General features: G+C 33.2%; 2 protein-coding genes across 3 annotated transcripts; one reads left to right on the top strand and one right to left on the bottom strand.

Annotated features, from left to right (window-relative positions):
* Positions 1-760: 760 nt before the first annotated feature.
* LOC133699878 (apoptosis inhibitor 5-like protein API5) lies at positions 761-7,974 on the top strand. Its single transcript, XM_062123383.1, has 17 exons — positions 761-921; positions 1,070-1,182; positions 1,301-1,462; positions 1,660-1,759; positions 1,853-1,918; positions 2,978-3,075; positions 3,164-3,238; positions 3,329-3,487; positions 4,714-4,779; positions 4,870-4,935; positions 5,062-5,172; positions 5,449-5,538; positions 5,626-5,732; positions 6,268-6,382; positions 6,477-6,542; positions 6,634-6,737; positions 7,339-7,974. The coding sequence occupies exons 2-17, from the start codon at positions 1,081-1,083 to the stop codon at positions 7,535-7,537; spliced, it is 1,686 nt and encodes a 561-aa protein (XP_061979367.1). The 5' UTR covers positions 761-921; positions 1,070-1,080; the 3' UTR covers positions 7,538-7,974.
* A 5,023-nt stretch (positions 7,975-12,997) lies between these two features.
* LOC133698569 (glutamate receptor 2.7-like) lies at positions 12,998-17,335 on the bottom strand. 2 transcript variants are annotated; one of them, XM_062121544.1, is made up of 6 exons: positions 16,932-17,335; positions 15,518-16,815; positions 14,564-14,870; positions 13,958-14,355; positions 13,296-13,823; positions 12,998-13,229 (listed from the first exon to the last, which is right to left on the bottom strand). In XM_062121544.1, exons 1-5 carry the CDS (start codon positions 17,257-17,259, stop codon positions 13,296-13,298), a joined length of 2,859 nt encoding a protein of 952 aa, XP_061977528.1. In that variant the 5' UTR covers positions 17,260-17,335; the 3' UTR covers positions 12,998-13,229. The 2 variants fall into 2 exon arrangements, with proteins under 2 accessions (XP_061977528.1, XP_061977527.1); XM_062121543.1 differs by having other exon boundaries at positions 12,998-13,823; positions 16,932-17,334.
* Between the last annotated feature and the right edge of the window lie 2,246 nt (positions 17,336-19,581).

Below are 19,581 nucleotides of genomic sequence, written 5' to 3'. Positions count from 1 at the left end.
GAATCATTCCAGTAAAAATAAAATAGAATTAACAACTTTCATAAGGAGTTGTCACTTCCAAATACCAAGATTGATGTCTTATGTTCTAAGAGGATTTTTGAGACAGTGAAGAATGATATTTTTCAAAATAACATTTTTTTAAAAATATATTAAAATAATTTTTTTAGTTTTTTATTTTATTTTTTATATTAGCATATCAAAACCATAAAAAATATTAAAAAAATATCAATTTAATATCTTTTTCAAGCCAAAAACATTTTAAAAAATTACCTAAATGCATAAGCAGAAGTTGTGCTAAACACTTCTTAAAATAGTTTTTTACATTGCGATAACAATTAGTTTTTTTGTTTGAAAATATATTAAAATAATTTTTTTTATTTTTTAAAACTTATTTTTGACATTAATAAATCAAAATTATTCAAAAACATCAAAAAAATAATTTAAAATAAAAAACTTTAATTTTTTTTAAAAATATAATTGAAACACTGAAATAAACACACCACATAATCTGTTTATTATTATGATAATAATTGTTTTTTAAATTATTTTTTATTTAACAAATATATTAAAATAATTTTTTTAACTTTTTAAAATTTATTTTTGGGATTAATATATTAAAATAATTTAAAAATATAAAAAATAATGTTTTTTGAAAAAAATTTCAAAACCTTTTAAAAATAATTTTGAATTTTGAAACGTAAAAGAAAACAAGATGAGAAGAGAGAGCAAAACCAAGCGTGAGAGGGGATCCAAGCAAACGACGCCGTTAAAGTTCGGAAGATAACACCTGCAGACTCCGCGTGATCGATGAAGGTCTTTCTTCTATCTTTCTCTCTTATCAATCAATCAAAACGAAACCACCCTTGGAAGCTCTCTTTCACTCTCACTCTACTCTTCTTGTAACTGAAACTCCTTTTATCTGTACGTCTCCATCTCTTAAAACTTAAAATTATTATTCTTTCTTTCTTTCTTTCTTTCTTCAGTTATTTAAATATGAAAAATAAATCCAATGAAATACTAGAACTAGTCATTTTCTTTCTTCTGAACAATTTTTGAATCTCTCTCTCAGTTTCTCTTCAAATGACCGACTCCACCATCAACACCATCGCCGCCGACGGCAGCCACATCGAGAAACTTTACGAGTTTGGCGAGCGTCTCAGTGAGTCCAAAGACAAGTCTCAGGTGAACCCTAGAGTTTTATTTTTATTTATTTATTTATTTTTGAATTTCCTTTCTTTTAAATCATTTTATAATTATGTGATTTTAACTTGCCTTTTTTTTTCTTGTTTAATTATTGTAGAATGTGAAGGATTACCAGGGGATTATGGATGCAGCTAAAACGAGCATCAAAGCGAAGCAATTGGCGGCACAGCTAATCCCTAGGTTCTTCAAGTTCTTCCCCGAGCTTTCCAGTCAAGCTGTCGAGACGCAAATCGATTTGATTGAACAAGAAGAGCTCGCGGTTAGTGTATCTCATATAATTTACAAACTTTTATTTCTATTAATTCTCATTTTTATGCCTTTTGAACACGGTTTATGTTTTTTTTTTCGTGTTTTGAAGAATTAAATTTGATTAGGCATTTGTTTAGCAAGTTAAACTAGCAATCACGGACTGTTTCACCTTTTGTACGGAATCAAGTGTTAAATGGTCATTTGCAGGTCCGGGTGCAAGCGATTAGGGGACTGCCGTTATTCTGCAAGGATACACCTGAGTATTTGTCCAAAATTGTGGATATTCTCGTGCAACTCCTTGCAGCTGGTAATCAGACTTTTTTTTTTTTTTAAAAAAAGAAATTTTGAGAGGGGACCAACAAAGTATGTATTTTTTGTTGACTTCTCTTGGTGGTTTTAGAGGAAATTGTGGAGCGGGATGCTGTGCATAAAGCCCTTATGTCCCTGTTGAGGCAGGATGTGAAAGGTAAATCTTTAAGATAGGTTAAATAATCTGGATGCATATCATATAATGAGCAAATAAGTATACAATAACTATCTTTTGGACTCTAGGATACATATCTTGTATAGTTCCAACTTACAAGGTCAGAAGTTTGGGAAAATTAGAATATGCTTGTACAAGAATTCTGCTGTTTTTTCCCCCTTAGTGACATCGGTTGCTTTTGATTTTCAACCAAAACAAATGTAGCATGCTTTGCTGTAGCACCTTTAAGTTATAAGAATTTGTAAAATTTAGCAGTTGATAGATATTGTGCTTCAGACTTCTATTTTTGATGCCCGAAGGTGGAAATGTCATGGTTTTGATTTAGGCAAATGTTATCCTTATTGGACCTGGTCAATGGTGAATCATGTTTTCAAAAAGCTGCAATTGGTATTGCTATTGCTATTAAACAGCACATTTGTAAACGAGCTTGTTTGTATCATGTCACCATGGATTCTTGAAAATTATAATTGTTTCAAAGAGAATAACATCTCTTTCATATAGACAAATCCATTTAGAATTGTGGACTTCTTCCCAACTTTGGGGAATTGATAAATACAAACTGAAGAAAAGGTCAACTACATCTTGTTAATAATAAGTGCATCTCAAGCTGCAATTCTATTTTTGGTGCACATTAAAATGAAATTAGATATGGGTGAAGCAGAAGAACATTTAGGAAGAAGAATCAACCTGAATTCTTAGAAGGATTTCTTTGTTTGTGTTTTGGGTTGACAACGCTGTGGAATACTGGGAAGCATTTTTGCTAATAGGATGAGTTTTTAAATTTTGTCAGTTACTAGTTTGCATATATTTCATATGAAATATAGTTAATGAACTTAATTGGTAGTTTATCTTGGTTTTGATGGTTTGTACTCTAGGTGGATGAATTAATAGATTTCTGCCCTTCATCTAGGAGAGAAAAAAAGAAAAGAAAATGAAAACATGCTTGACTATTCCTAATTATCCACGTGACAGACATTTTTTTGTGGATTCTCTTTTACCCTTTTGGTTTTTTCTCAAATTGTATATCTTCTTGCTATGCAGCATCTCTGTCTGCCTTATTCAAGCATATTGGGACTGTTGAAGAACCAAGCACGGATGAGCTTATTCGTGAGAAAGTGCTGAGCTTTGTAAGAGATAAGGTTAGAAGATTACCCAAAGCTATGTAAGAGATGATGTTATTTTGCTTTGCTTTTGCCAGCAATTGAGGACTAATAACTCCATTCTCAGGTTTTCCCACTTAAAGCTGAACTCCTGAGACCTCAGGAGGAAATGGAGCGTCATATAACTGATTTGATTAAAAAGGTATTTATAACTTCACAGTTATTTCTATGAAACTTTAAATTCTGCTGTTCCATTACAGTATGCATGACTAGTTTGATTTTTTCCTTTTAGAGCTCAGAAGATGTAACCGGAGCAGAGTTCAGAATGTTTATGGACTTCTTAAAAACTTTGGGCATATTTGGACACAAAGCGCCTTCAGAACGCATGAAAGAACTAGTTGAAATAATTGAAGGACAGGCTGATTTAGATTCAGCATTTGATGTGTCTCATGTAAGTGATTGTTGGAACTGCGATCTTAATTTAAGTACTTCATTGTGAAATATGAAACACCAACTTCCTATGTAATAACTGCAAAATCTGCTCTTAAACAACAATAGAAACTTGTGTGTTTCCTTCCAGAGTAGATTCGTTCTACCAACTCATAGAATATTGGGGATTAGATACAAATAAATAATGCCTTGTGGTATAATCCAAATTCGGAGGCTGTTTGTTTTTCTTGTTTCCTGTATGTGTGGATATATAGATAACTTGCTTCTATTATATGCACCATGTAACTTCTAACAGCATGGTGTAACATGCACTCATGCCTCTGGTCATGCTCCTTGTGTCAAAATTAAAGAATAAATGGGTTCGGAAATCTGATGAAATACGCTTTGGAAGCTTTATTATTGCCCTGAATAAGATTAATTCTACCTGAAATTTTAAGATGTGTTTGGTCCGCATAGTTTTCTATTTTAAGCTGGAAGATGTAGCACTTACATCTGTAACTTATCTAAAATTTTCAAGAATAGTATAATTAATTGCTTGCAGAAGTAATTCTATACTGCTTAACAGAAGACTTTAAACATGCTGGAGAGAATACCATCTCCAAAAGCTTGAGAGTATAAGTGATACATGAGCTTTGGAAGAATATTCTTGCTTTCCTTATTAATTTCTTTTAATCAGAAATCCCGATGATATTTGAATTCTCGAGCTGTCATTTGATTAGCTTGTGACTTTTGAATTAGTGATTTCTTTTTCTAAAAGGATAAGTTTAGGACTTTTAATTAGTGCAAATAGCCTAGCAGGGCTGTTTGACGAGACGATCTTTTATATTTTTTATAACAGATTCAGATTTTAGAGGTTTCTCTCAAAATCAAAACTGTATTTTGTTCCAACTTCATTTTCATTCATGTTTTAGTCATACTTCTTTTGTGGTTGCTGTTTTATGGTGTTTTCCTCTTTCCACCACTAATTAATCAGCTAATGAGTTGTGTACAATGTTTATTTGTGCATGCTTGAACATGTGATCTACTTATATTTTCATATGCTGGGTGTTGTAAACTGTAATGGTTTTTTCAGAAATCAGTTGTAAGTGATGGATTTGATTCTTCATGGTTTTTAGCAATGCATGCTGTCATTTTACTTCAAAATACACAGTATTTGCGGATATTTCTTTTTCTCCCTGATGTTATAAAAATCCCTTTAAAGTGACTTGAATTGGTATCAAAACACAGGTTTCGGATACAGACCATATTGACAGATTGATATCGTGCCTGTATATGGCACTTCCATTTTTCCTGGTATGGACTGTATTTCTTATTACTGGGATTTTGTGTATTTTGCATCTTTTCCTCACCTTACAACTTGTCCCCATTAATTTATGAACACAGAGGGGTGCATCGAGCAGCAGGTTCCTCAATTATTTGAACAAACACATCGTACCTGTTTTTGACAAGGTAGTTTGCTACCTTCTGCTTCTTCATTATCTTTAGATATCTTTATTCTTTTTACCTTTTTTGGTTGTTCTTGCATATGCCTTTGGACAAGAACTTGTCCATTCTAATAATTTTTCTCTATGCTAGTTGCCCGATGAACGAAAGCTTGATTTGCTCAAAGCACTTGCAGAAATTTCACCTTTTACATTGCCACAGGATTCACGCCAGATTCTCCCTTCTGTCGTTCAGCTTCTGAAGGTAACCTTTTCTTTTTTCATGATTACTTTTGTTGTTTGTCCAAGATGGATTACAAAAGAAAAAGGAAATTATTATATCAAATGCACTTCTAATGACACGGTAATGCTAGTGTGTTTGTTCTCTCAGATTTTCAGTTTTTTGTCCATGAGAAGGATCTTTTATCGTATTTCATCGTGAAAACCTATCTAAACATTCTGCATATAACAAAAACTCATGTGTTGATGTAGACTGTGGTCTCATATAGTAATGTTTTCTTCTTTTTTTTTTTCGACTCAGAAATACATGCCGCGGAGGAAGAGTGGAGAAGAGATGAACTTTACTTACGTTGAGTGTTTGTTATATGCGTTTCACCATTTAGCTCATAAGGTTGTAGTTTCATGATTTTACATTTTCCAGCATACTCTTGCATGTATCAGCTCTGTGATGCGTATTTTGATCTTTGTTGTTTTAAAGGCTCCGAATGCTACAAACAGCCTGTGTGGTTACAAGATTGTGACTGGCCAGCCATCAGATCGACTTGGGGAGGACTTCTCTGAGTTTTACACAGAATTGACAGAGAGGTGGCTTTTTTTTTTAAAATTCAAAAGTGGATTTCTGACTTCTTTTTTTTGAATTAATTGAGTGGTTCTTGTTCTTTAACTTGAAATGAACAAAATAGTATTTTCTGTAATTATAATCCATCATTTTTTTTTAATTTTGTTTTGTAATTCTTGGTGTGACCTTGCTGCTTCTAAACTGGTGCAGATAGGAAATTGTTCTTTATTCTTCACCAGTGTGCCTTCATCATCCTGTCTAAAACGACAGTGCTTTCTACTTTTCTAAATGCATGTTGTTAGCCCTGGAAGAAATTTCTCTAAAGTGAAGAGAGATTTTGAGCTTATGAAATGAATTCACTTGAGTAGAGAAAAAAAGAAAGATAAATAGCTTCCGTCTCAAACTCCAAGGGAGCTGTGATTAGTAGTCTTAAGGGCTTATTATTTTTCCCTTCTTTCAATTAAACAATTTTCATGGTTTTGAACCTAACGACTTTGTAATATTTCTGTTGCTCTAATATGGGTCCTCCATTCACATTGTTTTTGGTGTCTGATGATGCAGGTTGAGTAGTGTAGAAGATCTAACCAGGGCTACCATGAAAAAGTTAACTCAGGGAATGGCTGAACACAACAAAGCAATGGCAGCTGCAAAGTCTGATGAGGCAAAGGATAGCATAGTAAGTTAATTTCTCAGGATATGGAGATTTTATTGTCTTCTATGTAGCTTTTCATAGCGGTATCTTACAAACATGTTTATATTGTAATGTGCAGAAAACACAAAAACAGAACACGACAACTGGATTGCGTACTTGCAATAACATTTTGGCAATGACAAAGGTTTATAAAGAATGAAATTTTGAGAAAGTGAATTCCATGCTTATGTATTATCGAAGCATCAATAACTCATATATTGTTCTACAATTTTCAGCCATTGCATTCAAAGATACCATCATTTATTGGAGATAAGAGTGTCAACCTCTCTTGGAAAGAATTAACAAAACCTTCTGTGCCTTCCACTACCGTCCAGGCTGGGTATGAGAGATGTCTAATTCTTGTCTTTGGTTCTATTTTTTTTTTTATATTAAAAACTTTGGCAAGTTTGAAATGATCTTGGTTAATTAAAAAGGAGGAGTGAAATGTATTTGTGCCCCTATCATTTTTTCAAATGTTCAGTTGTCAGCCTTAAATTTAGAAATTGTTTGATTTTATTTTTTTTGCCTAGTTGTTATGATGGAGTCTTCTGTCATAGATTTGGTTGAGGATTTAAATGGACATCAAGAAAATGATGGGCTAAATGTACTTTATCGTGGGATTTTTGTTAGTGGACTAAGCTTATGAAAATATGAGGTTAGTACTTTTTGTAATGAGTGATAACAATGTCACTCAAAGTGACAGGGCTCTTGTCTTTGGAGTGAGTGATTAGACAATGTCCTTTGTGTCTTAGGCAACTATAGGAAGTGATATTTGCCCATAAAAATTAAATAAGTTAAGTGAAAGTCACTCCCATAAAGTTTCTGCATAGCAATGCCTACAAATGTTATGTTAGTTGAACGAGCCTGTTCTTCTGTACAGATCTCTCTCTCTCTCTCTGAAATAGCAGATCTATTCTTAGGCTATGTATTCTTGTGTGCAGAGCGAAACGACCTGCTGCTGCTGCTAATGGTTCTGGGAACATGGCAAAAAAGGGTCGTGGGGCTGGCAGCCTGCCAAATCAACTTGTTAACAGGGCATTGGAAGGTATATCCTATGGTGGAAGAGGCGGTCCAAGGGGCAGAGGCAGGGGCAGGGGATGGGGTGGACGTGGAAGGGGAAGAGGAAGAGGCTTTTGGTAAATTGGATGCATTTCCACCGGATAAAAGATGAACCGGAATTTGGCTGTGATTGAGCTGTACTAGAAGCATATCCAGCAGGAGTCAGTGATGCACTAAGATTCTCGGGTCAAATGAGATTGATATATACATAAGAGGGAACTGACTTTTTCTGATTTGTTGTGGACTAACACCATCATATCCCCAATTTCCTGTGAGCTTCTCCCCGTAGATTGGATTTTGGAAACCATTTAGGGCTCTGAGTTCCCTCCCAAATCCTGACTAATTTAGCAATCAAAGTTGCATTGCAGGACTTCTGATTCCTTGTATGCTAGTCGGGGCATGCTTTGCTTGTATTTTGTGTTGGTAATTGTCACTCAGCAGCAGACTTAGAGGCTTGTTTATTCAGAATCCCTTTGTATTTCTTCGTGGTTTATGTAAGAAAGTAGTTAGTTGCTACATATCTTTCTGGAGCATAGCTCTTCTTATAATGATGCAGGGTTTCATCGCTCTCCAACCGGAACTTGGTCAGTGATGTCCTTTCCTTCTGTGAACCAGGATGCACACGTCATAACGCACTATCCACGTAAGATCACTAGAGTCCCAAGTAATTTCTTCATATAAACTAGTTAAATGTGAAATAAGAGCAGCTTGTTAAGTTGTGATCGCGTGGACTCTTCGCCATAAGTCTTGATAGAGCACTCCTAAAATTGAACGAGGACTTGCTAGGGCCGCTTCGGACGTGAAATATTTCTGGTTTTCAGGCCTTTACTTTTCGGCCAGCTCAAGTCTAATTAATAGCTTTACCTTTACTGCTGCTTGGTATCAGTCGATCTTATCGATTTGCAAAGGACTGGGACTAGTGCTTTTCCCCATTCAGGCAGAAGGCAGAGATGCAATGCTTGTGTTGAACTATTTATATTGAAATTGAATTCAATTTCTAATTTTATTTGATTTTGAGTGGAGTAATTTATTTTGTAAATAATTTCTAAATAATATCCTTTTAATAGTAACCAAATAAATATTTTAATGATTCCAGTTTTCATATTTTCAAAGTAAAAAGAATATAAATGAAATGAAAGTTATTCCAACTAAATTCCTTTTAAATCTTTATTTAGATAAACCGGCTCTTATTGGAGTTATATAGAATTATTTCAGAGGTATAGAATTATTTCAGAGGTTTTTCTTCATTTTATTCGTGTCAACAAACAATCCAAAGATTCAATCGTATGAATATTAAAAACACACGATTTCCAATCCTAGCAGGAAAAGGAGGGAAACATATACTCGATTTGTTTTCTAGGTACAAAGCCAAGGAGGTTTAGATGAATTAATTGTTTCTTTTTTTACCCTAAACCGGCCCGAAGATAAAGATATAATGAAAAACACGTCTATCTTTTTTTGAATTCGAACTCTTTGGATCTATGTTTCCATGTTTCTTGAAAAAAAAAAACTAGATTTAATTGCATTTACGGATTATTTGAACACAATGATATTTGTGAAGAAAGATATGACTTGTATTGAAAAGCTAGAATTTAGTGATTCTTGTAAATCTAATTCATTGAAATTCTATCCAGTAAAACAGAAGAATTATAAATCTTTAAAATAATAGATATGAATACCGTAAATAGAGCCATTATGACACTCATCAAAGGAGTAGTTCCCCACCCCAATGCTACTTTACCATATTTTGAATTTAATAGTTTCAATAAATGCCCTACAATAGTTCATCTTGGACCAGATCTAAAAGAATAGTAAAAAAAATTTGGAGTTGTAAAAAGAAAAAAAAAGGTTTTATAGAATGATTCCCATTTTATTCAATTCAAAGATTAACTAAAATAAAATATTAATAAAGAATAAATTACATAACTTAGATCAACTAAAGACTTATAAGAAAAAAAAAAGGTTTTATAGAATGATTCCCATTTTATTCAATTCAAAGATTAACAAAAAAAATATATTAATAAAGAATAAATTACATAACTTAGATCAACCACAGACTTATATTTCTATGCAATGATTAAGATTAAAAACTTCGTGCAATTAGATTGATTGTATCCATGTGGGATAATGCTAAATTACAAATTAAATAAAATAAAGACAAGGGTTTACAAAAAAATAAAATTCAAGAGAATGGTTTCATTAGAAGAGTGGGATCAAACTAGGTATATGTAAGCCAACTTTTCTTAGTGTGACGACCAATGTGTGGCCCAGGAATGAGTTCACTACCGTATGACTGATCGAAAATTACTAGAGATTCTAGCTTTATAGAAGCGAGTTGCAGCCTGCAATTTGAACTAAGAACAAGATTTTAGAGTTAGCTCAACTTTGTGGGATCACGACTCTTTGTCTTAACCATTGTAGCACATGTACGCCCAAGGCATAAAGAGCATGATGACTTGATGTCATCCTCACATTCCTTCGACTTATAACCAACAATCTACTCATGGTTCCAAACTCAATGATGGCAACTAAACAAGAGGGTTGCATTCATTGTGGGACTTAACCCAACACCTTATAGCACGAGCCAACGACGTCTATGCACCACTAGTATCCACGTTCCCGAAGGCACCCTTTTATTTCAAAAGGATTCATTGAATGTTAAGCCCTAATAAGGTTCTTTACTTTGCATCGAATTGAACCACATGCTCCACCACTTGTGCGCCCCTCGTCAATTCCTATAAGTTTCATTCTTGCGAACATACTCCCTAGGCAAAACATGTTAGCTACAACACTACACGGGTTGATACGCACAACACTCAGTAACTATCGTTAATGGTTATGACTACTAGGGTATCTAATCCCATTCGCTCCCCTAGTTTTGGTCTTTTAATGTTAGCGTAGTAGAGTGCTTTCACTGTTGGTGTTCTTTTCAATCTCTACGCATTTCACCGCTCCATATGAAATTTCTTCTACCCTTATCGTACTCCACCTTGACAATTTATGAATAAAAAAGACAATATAATTAGGGATTCATCGCTCCTTATGGACTTTTGAAATAGGACTTGAAAAAAAAAAGAAAATAAAAACGGGGTGTTATATATAGAGTTGTTGAATCTCACAGATAAAGAGTTCTAGTCTCAACAAGAATGCTAGTTCTTATTGTTCATATGTTATGATATGAAAATACCACACCAATTTGTTATGTATGGATGATGAGATTCCATTAATATAGAGCTAATTCCAATAGATTTATTGGAAGGTCTCATTGGTATGCAACCAATAGAAATTGAACCTATGAATTTGTCAATTATAGGTTGGAGTTATTTCAAAAAGACTTGTCATAGCAAGGAAGAAAAGGGGAACAAGCACACTCGGAGAGTTGTATGCCGTGTTCAGGAAGGAGCTAATTTGAATTGGTCAATAAAAATAAATTTCAATGCTAATTTCGCCCCCTTAGTTTAGCCAATCTATCATGTTATTGCTCTAGGTTTACATACAATAACATTGATCTTAGTATAATGTGCTTTAGATGATCATGGTTCTAAGTTAATGTCAAATAAAAAGGATTTTGTTATAGTTTTCCTTGTGATGGTCTAGGATGAGGCAATACTTATTATATTTCAGCTTGGGACACATTTTATTTGGTGGTTTTCTAAATGTTAAATACCATTACATGTTTTACTTTTTTTATTGGCATTGGAAGCATATAACATTATGGAAGGGCAAAGTTTCACAACTTAATGAATCTACTACTTATTTGATGGGATTGTTAAGAGATTATTTATAGTTCATCGAATTCTCTAATTTTAAAGAAATTTTTGTCAGGCGAGCCGAACTAATAAGATGAATCAAGTGAATTCTGCATCATGAAATTTGTACTGCGTGCATCCCTTAGGATTAAACACCATGGGGAGGGTTAAAATGTTGGGTTTTTCAAAACGTATACACGCAACAAAAATGATAAATTTAAAAATTCTTAGGAGCTCCAAGGATCCTGTTAGACAGATTTAGAGTTGTTTAGGGTTTATGCGAAGATTATTTGAAGATTAGATGTTCTTTTCGGCTTTGAATATTTTCTTCAAGGTTGAATTGTCACAAATCACAAACCGTCTAAGTGTCCAACCTCTAATGACAATCCACACGAATTACCATTGAAAAATCTCTTAAACCCTTTTAGGAGTGAAAGATTGCTATATTTTAGAGTGCAAGCTTTTTTTTTTTTTTTTAAATGTTTTAGATGTTTTTATATTGTGCTTTCCTTACCTTATTATTTTTTAGAAAATAAAAGGCATAACATTTGATTTATAGGAAAATCTAAAAAACCTATAAATGACAAATTATCAATTTACCCCTTAAATAATATCATAAATATTATTTTAGGATAATTTTATAAATTTATTCAATTAAGTCCCTACTTGATTATTTTTTCTAGGTCTAGAATTGTAATACCTTGTATTAATTATATTTTAATCCTTAATTTCTAAAATTTATTTACAATAAAGTCACACTTGATAAATCATTCCATTTTAATTTCTGATCAATGGTTCTTATGTGCGTGATTCATTAGGTTCCCTAATAAGTTGACCCAAATATAAATCATAATACTAAAAAAAAAACAAGATTAAATAAATTAAATAACTTAATTTATTATCAATTCAACAATTGATTGACTTATAATTGAAGATCAAGTACAATATCTAGCAATCTGTCATCATCTCTCAAATATTAAAAAAGTTATAAGTAGTTTAACTTAACTTTTCAATACTCAGTTTCTTAGTATAATTATTATTCATTCATCAAGAATATTTCAATTTAGATATTATAATATGTAATATGTTAGCTTTGTCAAATATGTTAGTTATCAACAATATAGTTATTGATTATTTTAATAAGATTTTAATTTTTTTTTCAAAACTCATTCCATCTTAGCCAAGGATCTCACAATCAATACTATTTGATAATAGATGAATATTATTTTTTTCTAATACACATAGGATAATGAATCCTCTTTTGATTACTTAAATATCTTCATATAGTTTATGTTATAATCTATATTTACTTGTTTGTTAGCCTTGATTAAGACAACGTGTGGTCACGATCAAAGCATAACATTCTTTATATAAGATAACTTAGTGATCAAGAGTATAAGGATCATTTACATAACTATTACGTGAGTCATTTTATAGACATAAGTGATCTATCCATATGAAATTTTTTTGCTGATTAATTCAATGTACATGTTATTTGACAAGAACTTACATATTAGTTCCAGGTATTCTTTATGCATTAGTTTATGAGAGGAACTGTTTTTTTTTTCATAAAAGAAAAAATATAATATACACTAGTCTCAATAGCTCTAATTAATGTTCACTTTTAATAAAACATTAGCCGAGAACATTTAGAAATAATATTTTGATACAATAAGAATTTCATAATTATAACAATTTTAATTTTCTTTGCAAATCATTTGTCTCATAAACTCTATCTTTACTGTAGATTAGTAATTAAACATTATATTCATTAATTAAATATATATAAATATTAAAAATAATAATTTTTTTAATTAATAATAAATATATTTTACATAAATAAAATCATTACTTACAACCAATCAATTCTCTACAAGTTATATTCACCGATCCGAAAGACATCTTTCATTACCCGTGGGCCTTCAGGATCACTTTTGTAGCTTGCTATTCATATTATATATTCTCGCTGGCCTAAGAAGGCATTGCAGGTCCGATTCAATGCACATCTCCAAACCACAGTAAATCTGTGAGATGTAAAACTAGAGTCACAAATAATTACACTTAACATGGGAGAAGTGATAGTGTCAGACCTAATTGCTGTTTTCTTTGGTGTCAAAATCTGGAATATTTACAACTTCAATTTCAGCTGGTGGTGAGGGCTGAAGATTCTCTGGAGTGTCTTCAGGACTAGTGAATTCCCTCCTCGAAGAGTTCCATTCATAGACATCAGGGGAAGGAGCAGAAATTGGAGATCCTCCTGGGATAACAGTCTCTCCATGATAGATATACCTTGCTAGAGTAACTGTTTTCCCCCAAACACTCTTATCACTTGGAGTTGCATTGCCTCTATCCTCGTCTTGTTGATGATGGTAATTCTTCAGCAATCGAAATAGAAATAGGAGCAAACAAATGGTCGAAGTGGTACCAGTTATAATGTAGATACCCCAGAAGTTTTGCAGGCTCAAGCTTTCAGTTATATCATTGTCAGTTGCACTGCTTGAGCACTCTCGTGAGGGAGCAAACCACTTTTCTTCCAAAGTTTTCAGCTCTCCGTTTTCTGATAGCTTCAGGATCGCTTTGGAAACGTCTGCGGCGATAGGAGAGCCTTTCTGAAATACCTGACAGAGAATCAAAGCAGTATTCAATCAGTCACTTATGCGGGGAAATGCATCTTTGAAAGAGTGCTAGTAATTGCTCGACTATTTAAGATGGCGAAATAGAAAATTTTGATCGAAATCAGTCAAGAACTCACAAAACCTAGTCCTCCAAATCTATAGGTTGGTGTGGCTGCACTATATCCCTTGCAGTAATGACCGATGAAAACTTTCCCATATGGGAGTTCAAGAAAGGCAGCAGATATGGAGGCACTTTCAAATTCCCTTTCATAGTTGTATTCATTGCCAACATTCTTGATGTTCTCTGGTTTGAATCCAAGAACATTCCGCAGATAATTCCGTACAAATGAATCTCCATCACAGCCAACTTTTAAGCTGTTCCTTTTCAGCCACTCAATATCAGTAACATTTGGCTGCAGACGTCGGACAGTCAGCATTGAAGTGAGACTGGCAGTGTAGCTCGAGTTTAAGATCAATACTACGAAAAGCCACACGACAAGAACCACTCTGGTGAGGTTACTGTATACTTTCTCCCCTGCATAGAAAAGCAGTAGTCTTATGAGTGATTTTAACTCTGAATAAAGAATCGAGTAATATCTCCATCCACAGCTATGAATGTGAACCATTGTTTTTAATGCATTGGAGCTGCCAATGCTAGATGAAACATATTTTCTCTTGTGCATGCTCAAGAATCTTAAGTGGATGGCACAAGAAATTGTTCTAGTTTTACAGTTTCTACTTACTGTGTGCAAAATAAAGAGAAGAGAAAGTAAACCACAGAGCTGTGCCCATCTGATTCTTCCACGGGCCTTTAAACTCAGGATTGGTGTGATGCTCCAAGAACCAAAGTATGAACATTGTGTAGATCAATATAGCACCAGTGACCAACCACATTTCCTTTGTGAAAGGCTTCATAAACATCCATGCTGACTCTTCAGACTTTGCTGAAACTATCATTGACAATCCTGATTCTGCATATGGTTGTGTGAATTGAACTTTATCTGATCTGTTGGCTAGTATGGTTACATCACCGACAATGGCATCGAATGTCTTCAAATTTTTTTAGCACAAATGATAAGCAACAATCTGTTAGAAATATGTCAAAACCGAACAAAAACACAGAATCTAATCTAGATAAAATAATTTCGCAGGCCTTGTATCTTTACTCTATTTCCCACGCACCTCACTACACCTTTAGAGGACCAAGTCAAACTTCAAAGTTCAAACAATGATTGGAAAAGTGTTGGAGAATAAGTATTAATAAAGCATAAAATAGAAAGGGGTTTTGCATGTTCTCTACAATAATCTTTCCCCTCCATTTTCTATTATTCCTGATTTTGTTGTGCTGGACAATTTTGACTTTGAGGCTTTGTCTGGTTCAAATTATCCAACTTATTAATTAATCATTTAGGCTAAGCTTTGATTTGCAGCCGCAAGTTATAGTATTATCAAACAATAACTTCTGGTCAACTCTCTGAATAGCGACCTTGTAGTGCTAAAAAAGATTCTTTTATGAAAAAAAGGGAATCAAAAGCAAATTTCAAAAGGTTCTTTTATGAATAAAGGGGTTATACACAAGATAACAAAAGAAATATTTATGGCAGACTGAAACAACAAAATCATCTTGTAGTGCTATTCATCATATGATCACCATCGAGAAATTTGAATGTTTAGACATAAGAGGATTTAGTTCTTACCTTGTTGTACACGTGATCCACCAGATCATCATAGGTGCCATTGAAGGGTTTAAATTGATAAGGCAGATCATATTCCAGAACTTCTCGCACCTTATGGAAAAGCTCAATGCAGAAACCATCATATTCCTTCTTACCAGCAGCGTTTGTTGATACTTTCACAAACTTCTCAAATGAGGTCCTACCAGGAACACCAATAATCATCCGCTTTGTATCAGTAGGCATCAACCAGCCTTTTGGATTACGACGTTGTAGGTCGCCCGGCCAAATCACCGGCCCTTTCAACCTTATAGCTTCTGTACTATTTCCAGCTCCACCTTTTGCCACCACAGGTTGGTTTGAGAATCCAAACTCAGGTATCCAGAAATCTAGCTCCTTGTATCTCCTTCCAACCACATTCACAATCCTCAGCATAGGGCTATGCAACAACTCACCTGCTTTGACATTTATCTCGCCGCTTAAACCAACAAATTTGGTTGTTAATATGTTATCCAGAAACACTTTTGGACTGCGAGTGTTACTAGACAGTCTGTCCATGGCCTGAGTGATGATAGCAATGCTGTCATGTGCTCGTAGAGCATAGAATCCTGGCTCATAGTAACCTTCCTCTGGATATTCAGATATGAATTTCTGCCGGAATTGGGTAAGAAAAGTTTGGTAGGAACTCGTATTATCATAATAGTAGTTCTTAATTCCCAGAGCACCTTCCATGGAGTGGATAACAGAAGTGTTAACCATGTCCAAGAAATTTGTAACAGTATCTGTAAGTATCCATACCATGTCATTTCCTACAAATCCCATCTTCTTAGCTTCTCTAAACAGATGAATCATCATGGGCAACGATGACTGGAGCACAATAAAAACCCGAGATTGTATTTTTTCACTTAGTAGTTTTGTCAGTTCTTCTCGAACAACATCTTTTGGATCAGATACGAAGGAAAATGGTGGAAGAACTAAGTTATATTCAATCTCTGAACCCACATCTTGAAGAGACTTAGTTAGAAGAGCCAGCATGCCAGCATCACCACCATATGTATAATCTTCGTAAACAGTGACAACCCTCCTCCAGTTATAAGACTGAATAACAGATGCAATGCATCTTATTTGGTTAGAATCACCGTGAGCCATTCTTATCAAGAAAGGCCAACGAGATGATGCTAATGGTGGTGTTATGGCAGGTGCAGAAAATGAAATAACTGGAACTTTAAATTGGCTTCCAATATCAGCAACTAAAGCTGCCTCCTCCCATCTTTCCATACCAATAATCACTTCCACTTCATTCTCTTCAATCAACTTTTCAGCTGCAAGAATAATTCATGGAGCAACATTAGTGTAGTCACTCTTGTCATGGCTAAACGTTAAAAGTACATGGAACTATACATCATAAAGTGAGACCAAAAAAGAAGAAGAATATTACCAGCACGAGCAGCTTGAAGTGGGCTACTCCGGGAATCCTGAAAGTAAAGAGACAGCTTGTGATTTGGTGACCCATTGTTGAACTTTTGAACTGCTATTTCCATTGCTGTTTTCTCTTCTTTCCCGGTTCTTGAATTGACATCAATGATGGCGCCAATGTTTGTGACTTTACTATCATTGATGTCTTTAGCTCCATGGGGGAGAGTAGTGACTAGAAAGGAGGTGACTACAAGAAACAGAAGCCAAAATCTTGAGAGTTGGTTAAAATTAATGATAGGGAAAGACATTAGAGCTTTGTCTTCAAAGCATATCAGAATAGTTTTGGCCATACCGTTATTGAATAAGTAACCTCAACATATGAAAAAAAGAATGTATATGGGGACCGTGATGTTTGAGAGGAGAACGCGAATTTTCCAAGGAATGATGTACGCGTTATTTTCACACGTCTTAGACTTGGCTTGCGCTGGAAGTGTTTAGCAAGGACAAGTTTTTGTGTGGTCATCGCTGCCTAAGATCAGTAGATCACACTGTTTATGTGTGGTCATCGCTAGCTCTCAAATCAGCTAGTCATGCTTGGTGGCTCACAAGAATTAAAATTGAGTTAATTTCATTTTACCCCTTGTATAAATTATACGAGTTTATCATTTAAAAAAAATTTATTTTCTATCAATTACCTGAGTTGATTAATTTTATTTTACCCTCGTGTGTAAAAAAGAAGAAGATAAATAGATAAAATGTTAAAACAAGTAAGTGATGGAGAAGACACTTGAGTGAAAAATGATAGTTATTAAAAAGGTAAAATAAAATGAACTTTTAACAATTCACGAGCTATTCAAAGATATTACATGATAATAAGGATAGGTGATAGTAGAAAAGTTGTAGAACATTTATTTTTCCGAAAAACAAAACAAATGTGATAGACTTTGCAAAAAAAAAAAAAAACCTTGATAAAAAAACTATAATCTTACTTAAAAATAAACTAAAATCCTAATGGTATTTCAAAATAAAAAATAAAAGGTGAAATTAAAAAATAATGTTCGATAACTAAAGTTAAAAGATTTGAGGGAAAAAAAGGAATAATTTGTTAATCCATAATGATTCCTTTCATAAGCGATAGTGAAATGCTGATATTTTACTTACATGGATAAATATTGGATTGATATATTTAACATTATAGTCATTAAATTCTTCATTTATTCAAAAGTTTACAGGTAGACGTTGATGTCCAGTTTTATAATTATATAAGCATATTAACTAATCTAATTTTCACAAATGAGTACTTAATTTTTATTTTTTCTTAAATAAGTTTAACTAGGTGTAATCAAGACAACTAAGATGCTCTTACATATCTAATAGAGCATATATAAAAGATGCAAATCATCATAGAGCTTATAACCCAAGACAACTATGTTATGTGAAAAGTACTCTTTACAACAACATCCCACAAATTAACTCGGTTATACTATCACAACCTTAAGCTTAAACCCATCATTGACTTTGGTGATCTCTACCCCAAACTCTTCTTTCATTTTAGTACAATCATACCAACTAAAAAGAACACAATTGAGATATTTGCAATTACATAATAAAAATATGAGGGCACTAGAGCATATCTTCAAAGGTTTGAAAAGGAAATTCAACATGAAAAGTCTATTTAAACTCATTGTTACTAAAGCCTTGATTATATAACTATTCTATGTGGAAACAATTATACACTTTCGAAACATCACAAAAGTAATCGGAAAATCAAAGCAGTGCTATTTTTCTTAAAAATTCTAATTTTAATCAATTTCACCTAAAAAAACTTAATAAACACCCTTAGAACAACCCAAAACCAATAAATTAACCTAAAAACCCCAAAAAATGGTTCAACAATACAAATTAAAGTGGAGAAATAAAATTCTCTCTTAACCCTGATCTAATATTTTCAGGCAAAATGAAGATTTAAAAAGACTTTAAAGTGACTCTCTTCATTAAATGAAACTCATTGACACTAGGATTGCCTTTTTGTTGTTGAAATGTGACCAATTAATATCTTTCTCTTTCATTCTTTTTAATTTGATGACTCCATCTCTTATTTAAACCTAGTGATTAAAATGTGAATAAAATAAAATATTGGACTAAACCATATATTTTTCAAACAAAAAGGGCAAAAAATAAATTTGGACAAGATCTTATACCTAAAGGGCATTAACACTAAATTTGTATTTAAAAAAGCTCCCTTTTCTTTGAGATTTTTATTTTGGTCGTCTAATTTTTATTTTTTTCCAAACAAATAAACTGATTTTTTTTTGCAAAATTGAGAACCAAACTAATGGCGAGATATTTTTTAAGACTATGATAACCTAAAAAAAAATATCACTAATCAAATCATTAAGCAGAATCACCGTTCAACATAATATAGAAGGATGAAATTGAAAAAGAAAACTCTATGACTGAAATAAAGAAGAAGAAATAAAGAACCAAAATAGAAAAATATTTTCATATTAAATAAAGGGTTGTCATTTCAACTCACTTTTAATTTTGGTTCCCTCTTTTTTAATTATTCACAAATAATAAACCAAATCTTTTCTTGAAAAATCAAGAACAAATTAATGTCAAGACTGTGGAAACCCAAAAGAAAGGAGCACAAAACAAGTTATCAGGCTCAA

The sequence above is a fragment of the Populus nigra genome, chromosome 7, assembly GCF_951802175.1.
Source record: "Populus nigra chromosome 7, ddPopNigr1.1, whole genome shotgun sequence".
Taxonomy (NCBI): domain Eukaryota; kingdom Viridiplantae; phylum Streptophyta; class Magnoliopsida; order Malpighiales; family Salicaceae; genus Populus; species Populus nigra.
Note: the sequence above shows the minus strand (reverse complement) of the source record. Positions and strands in the feature narration are given on the sequence as shown.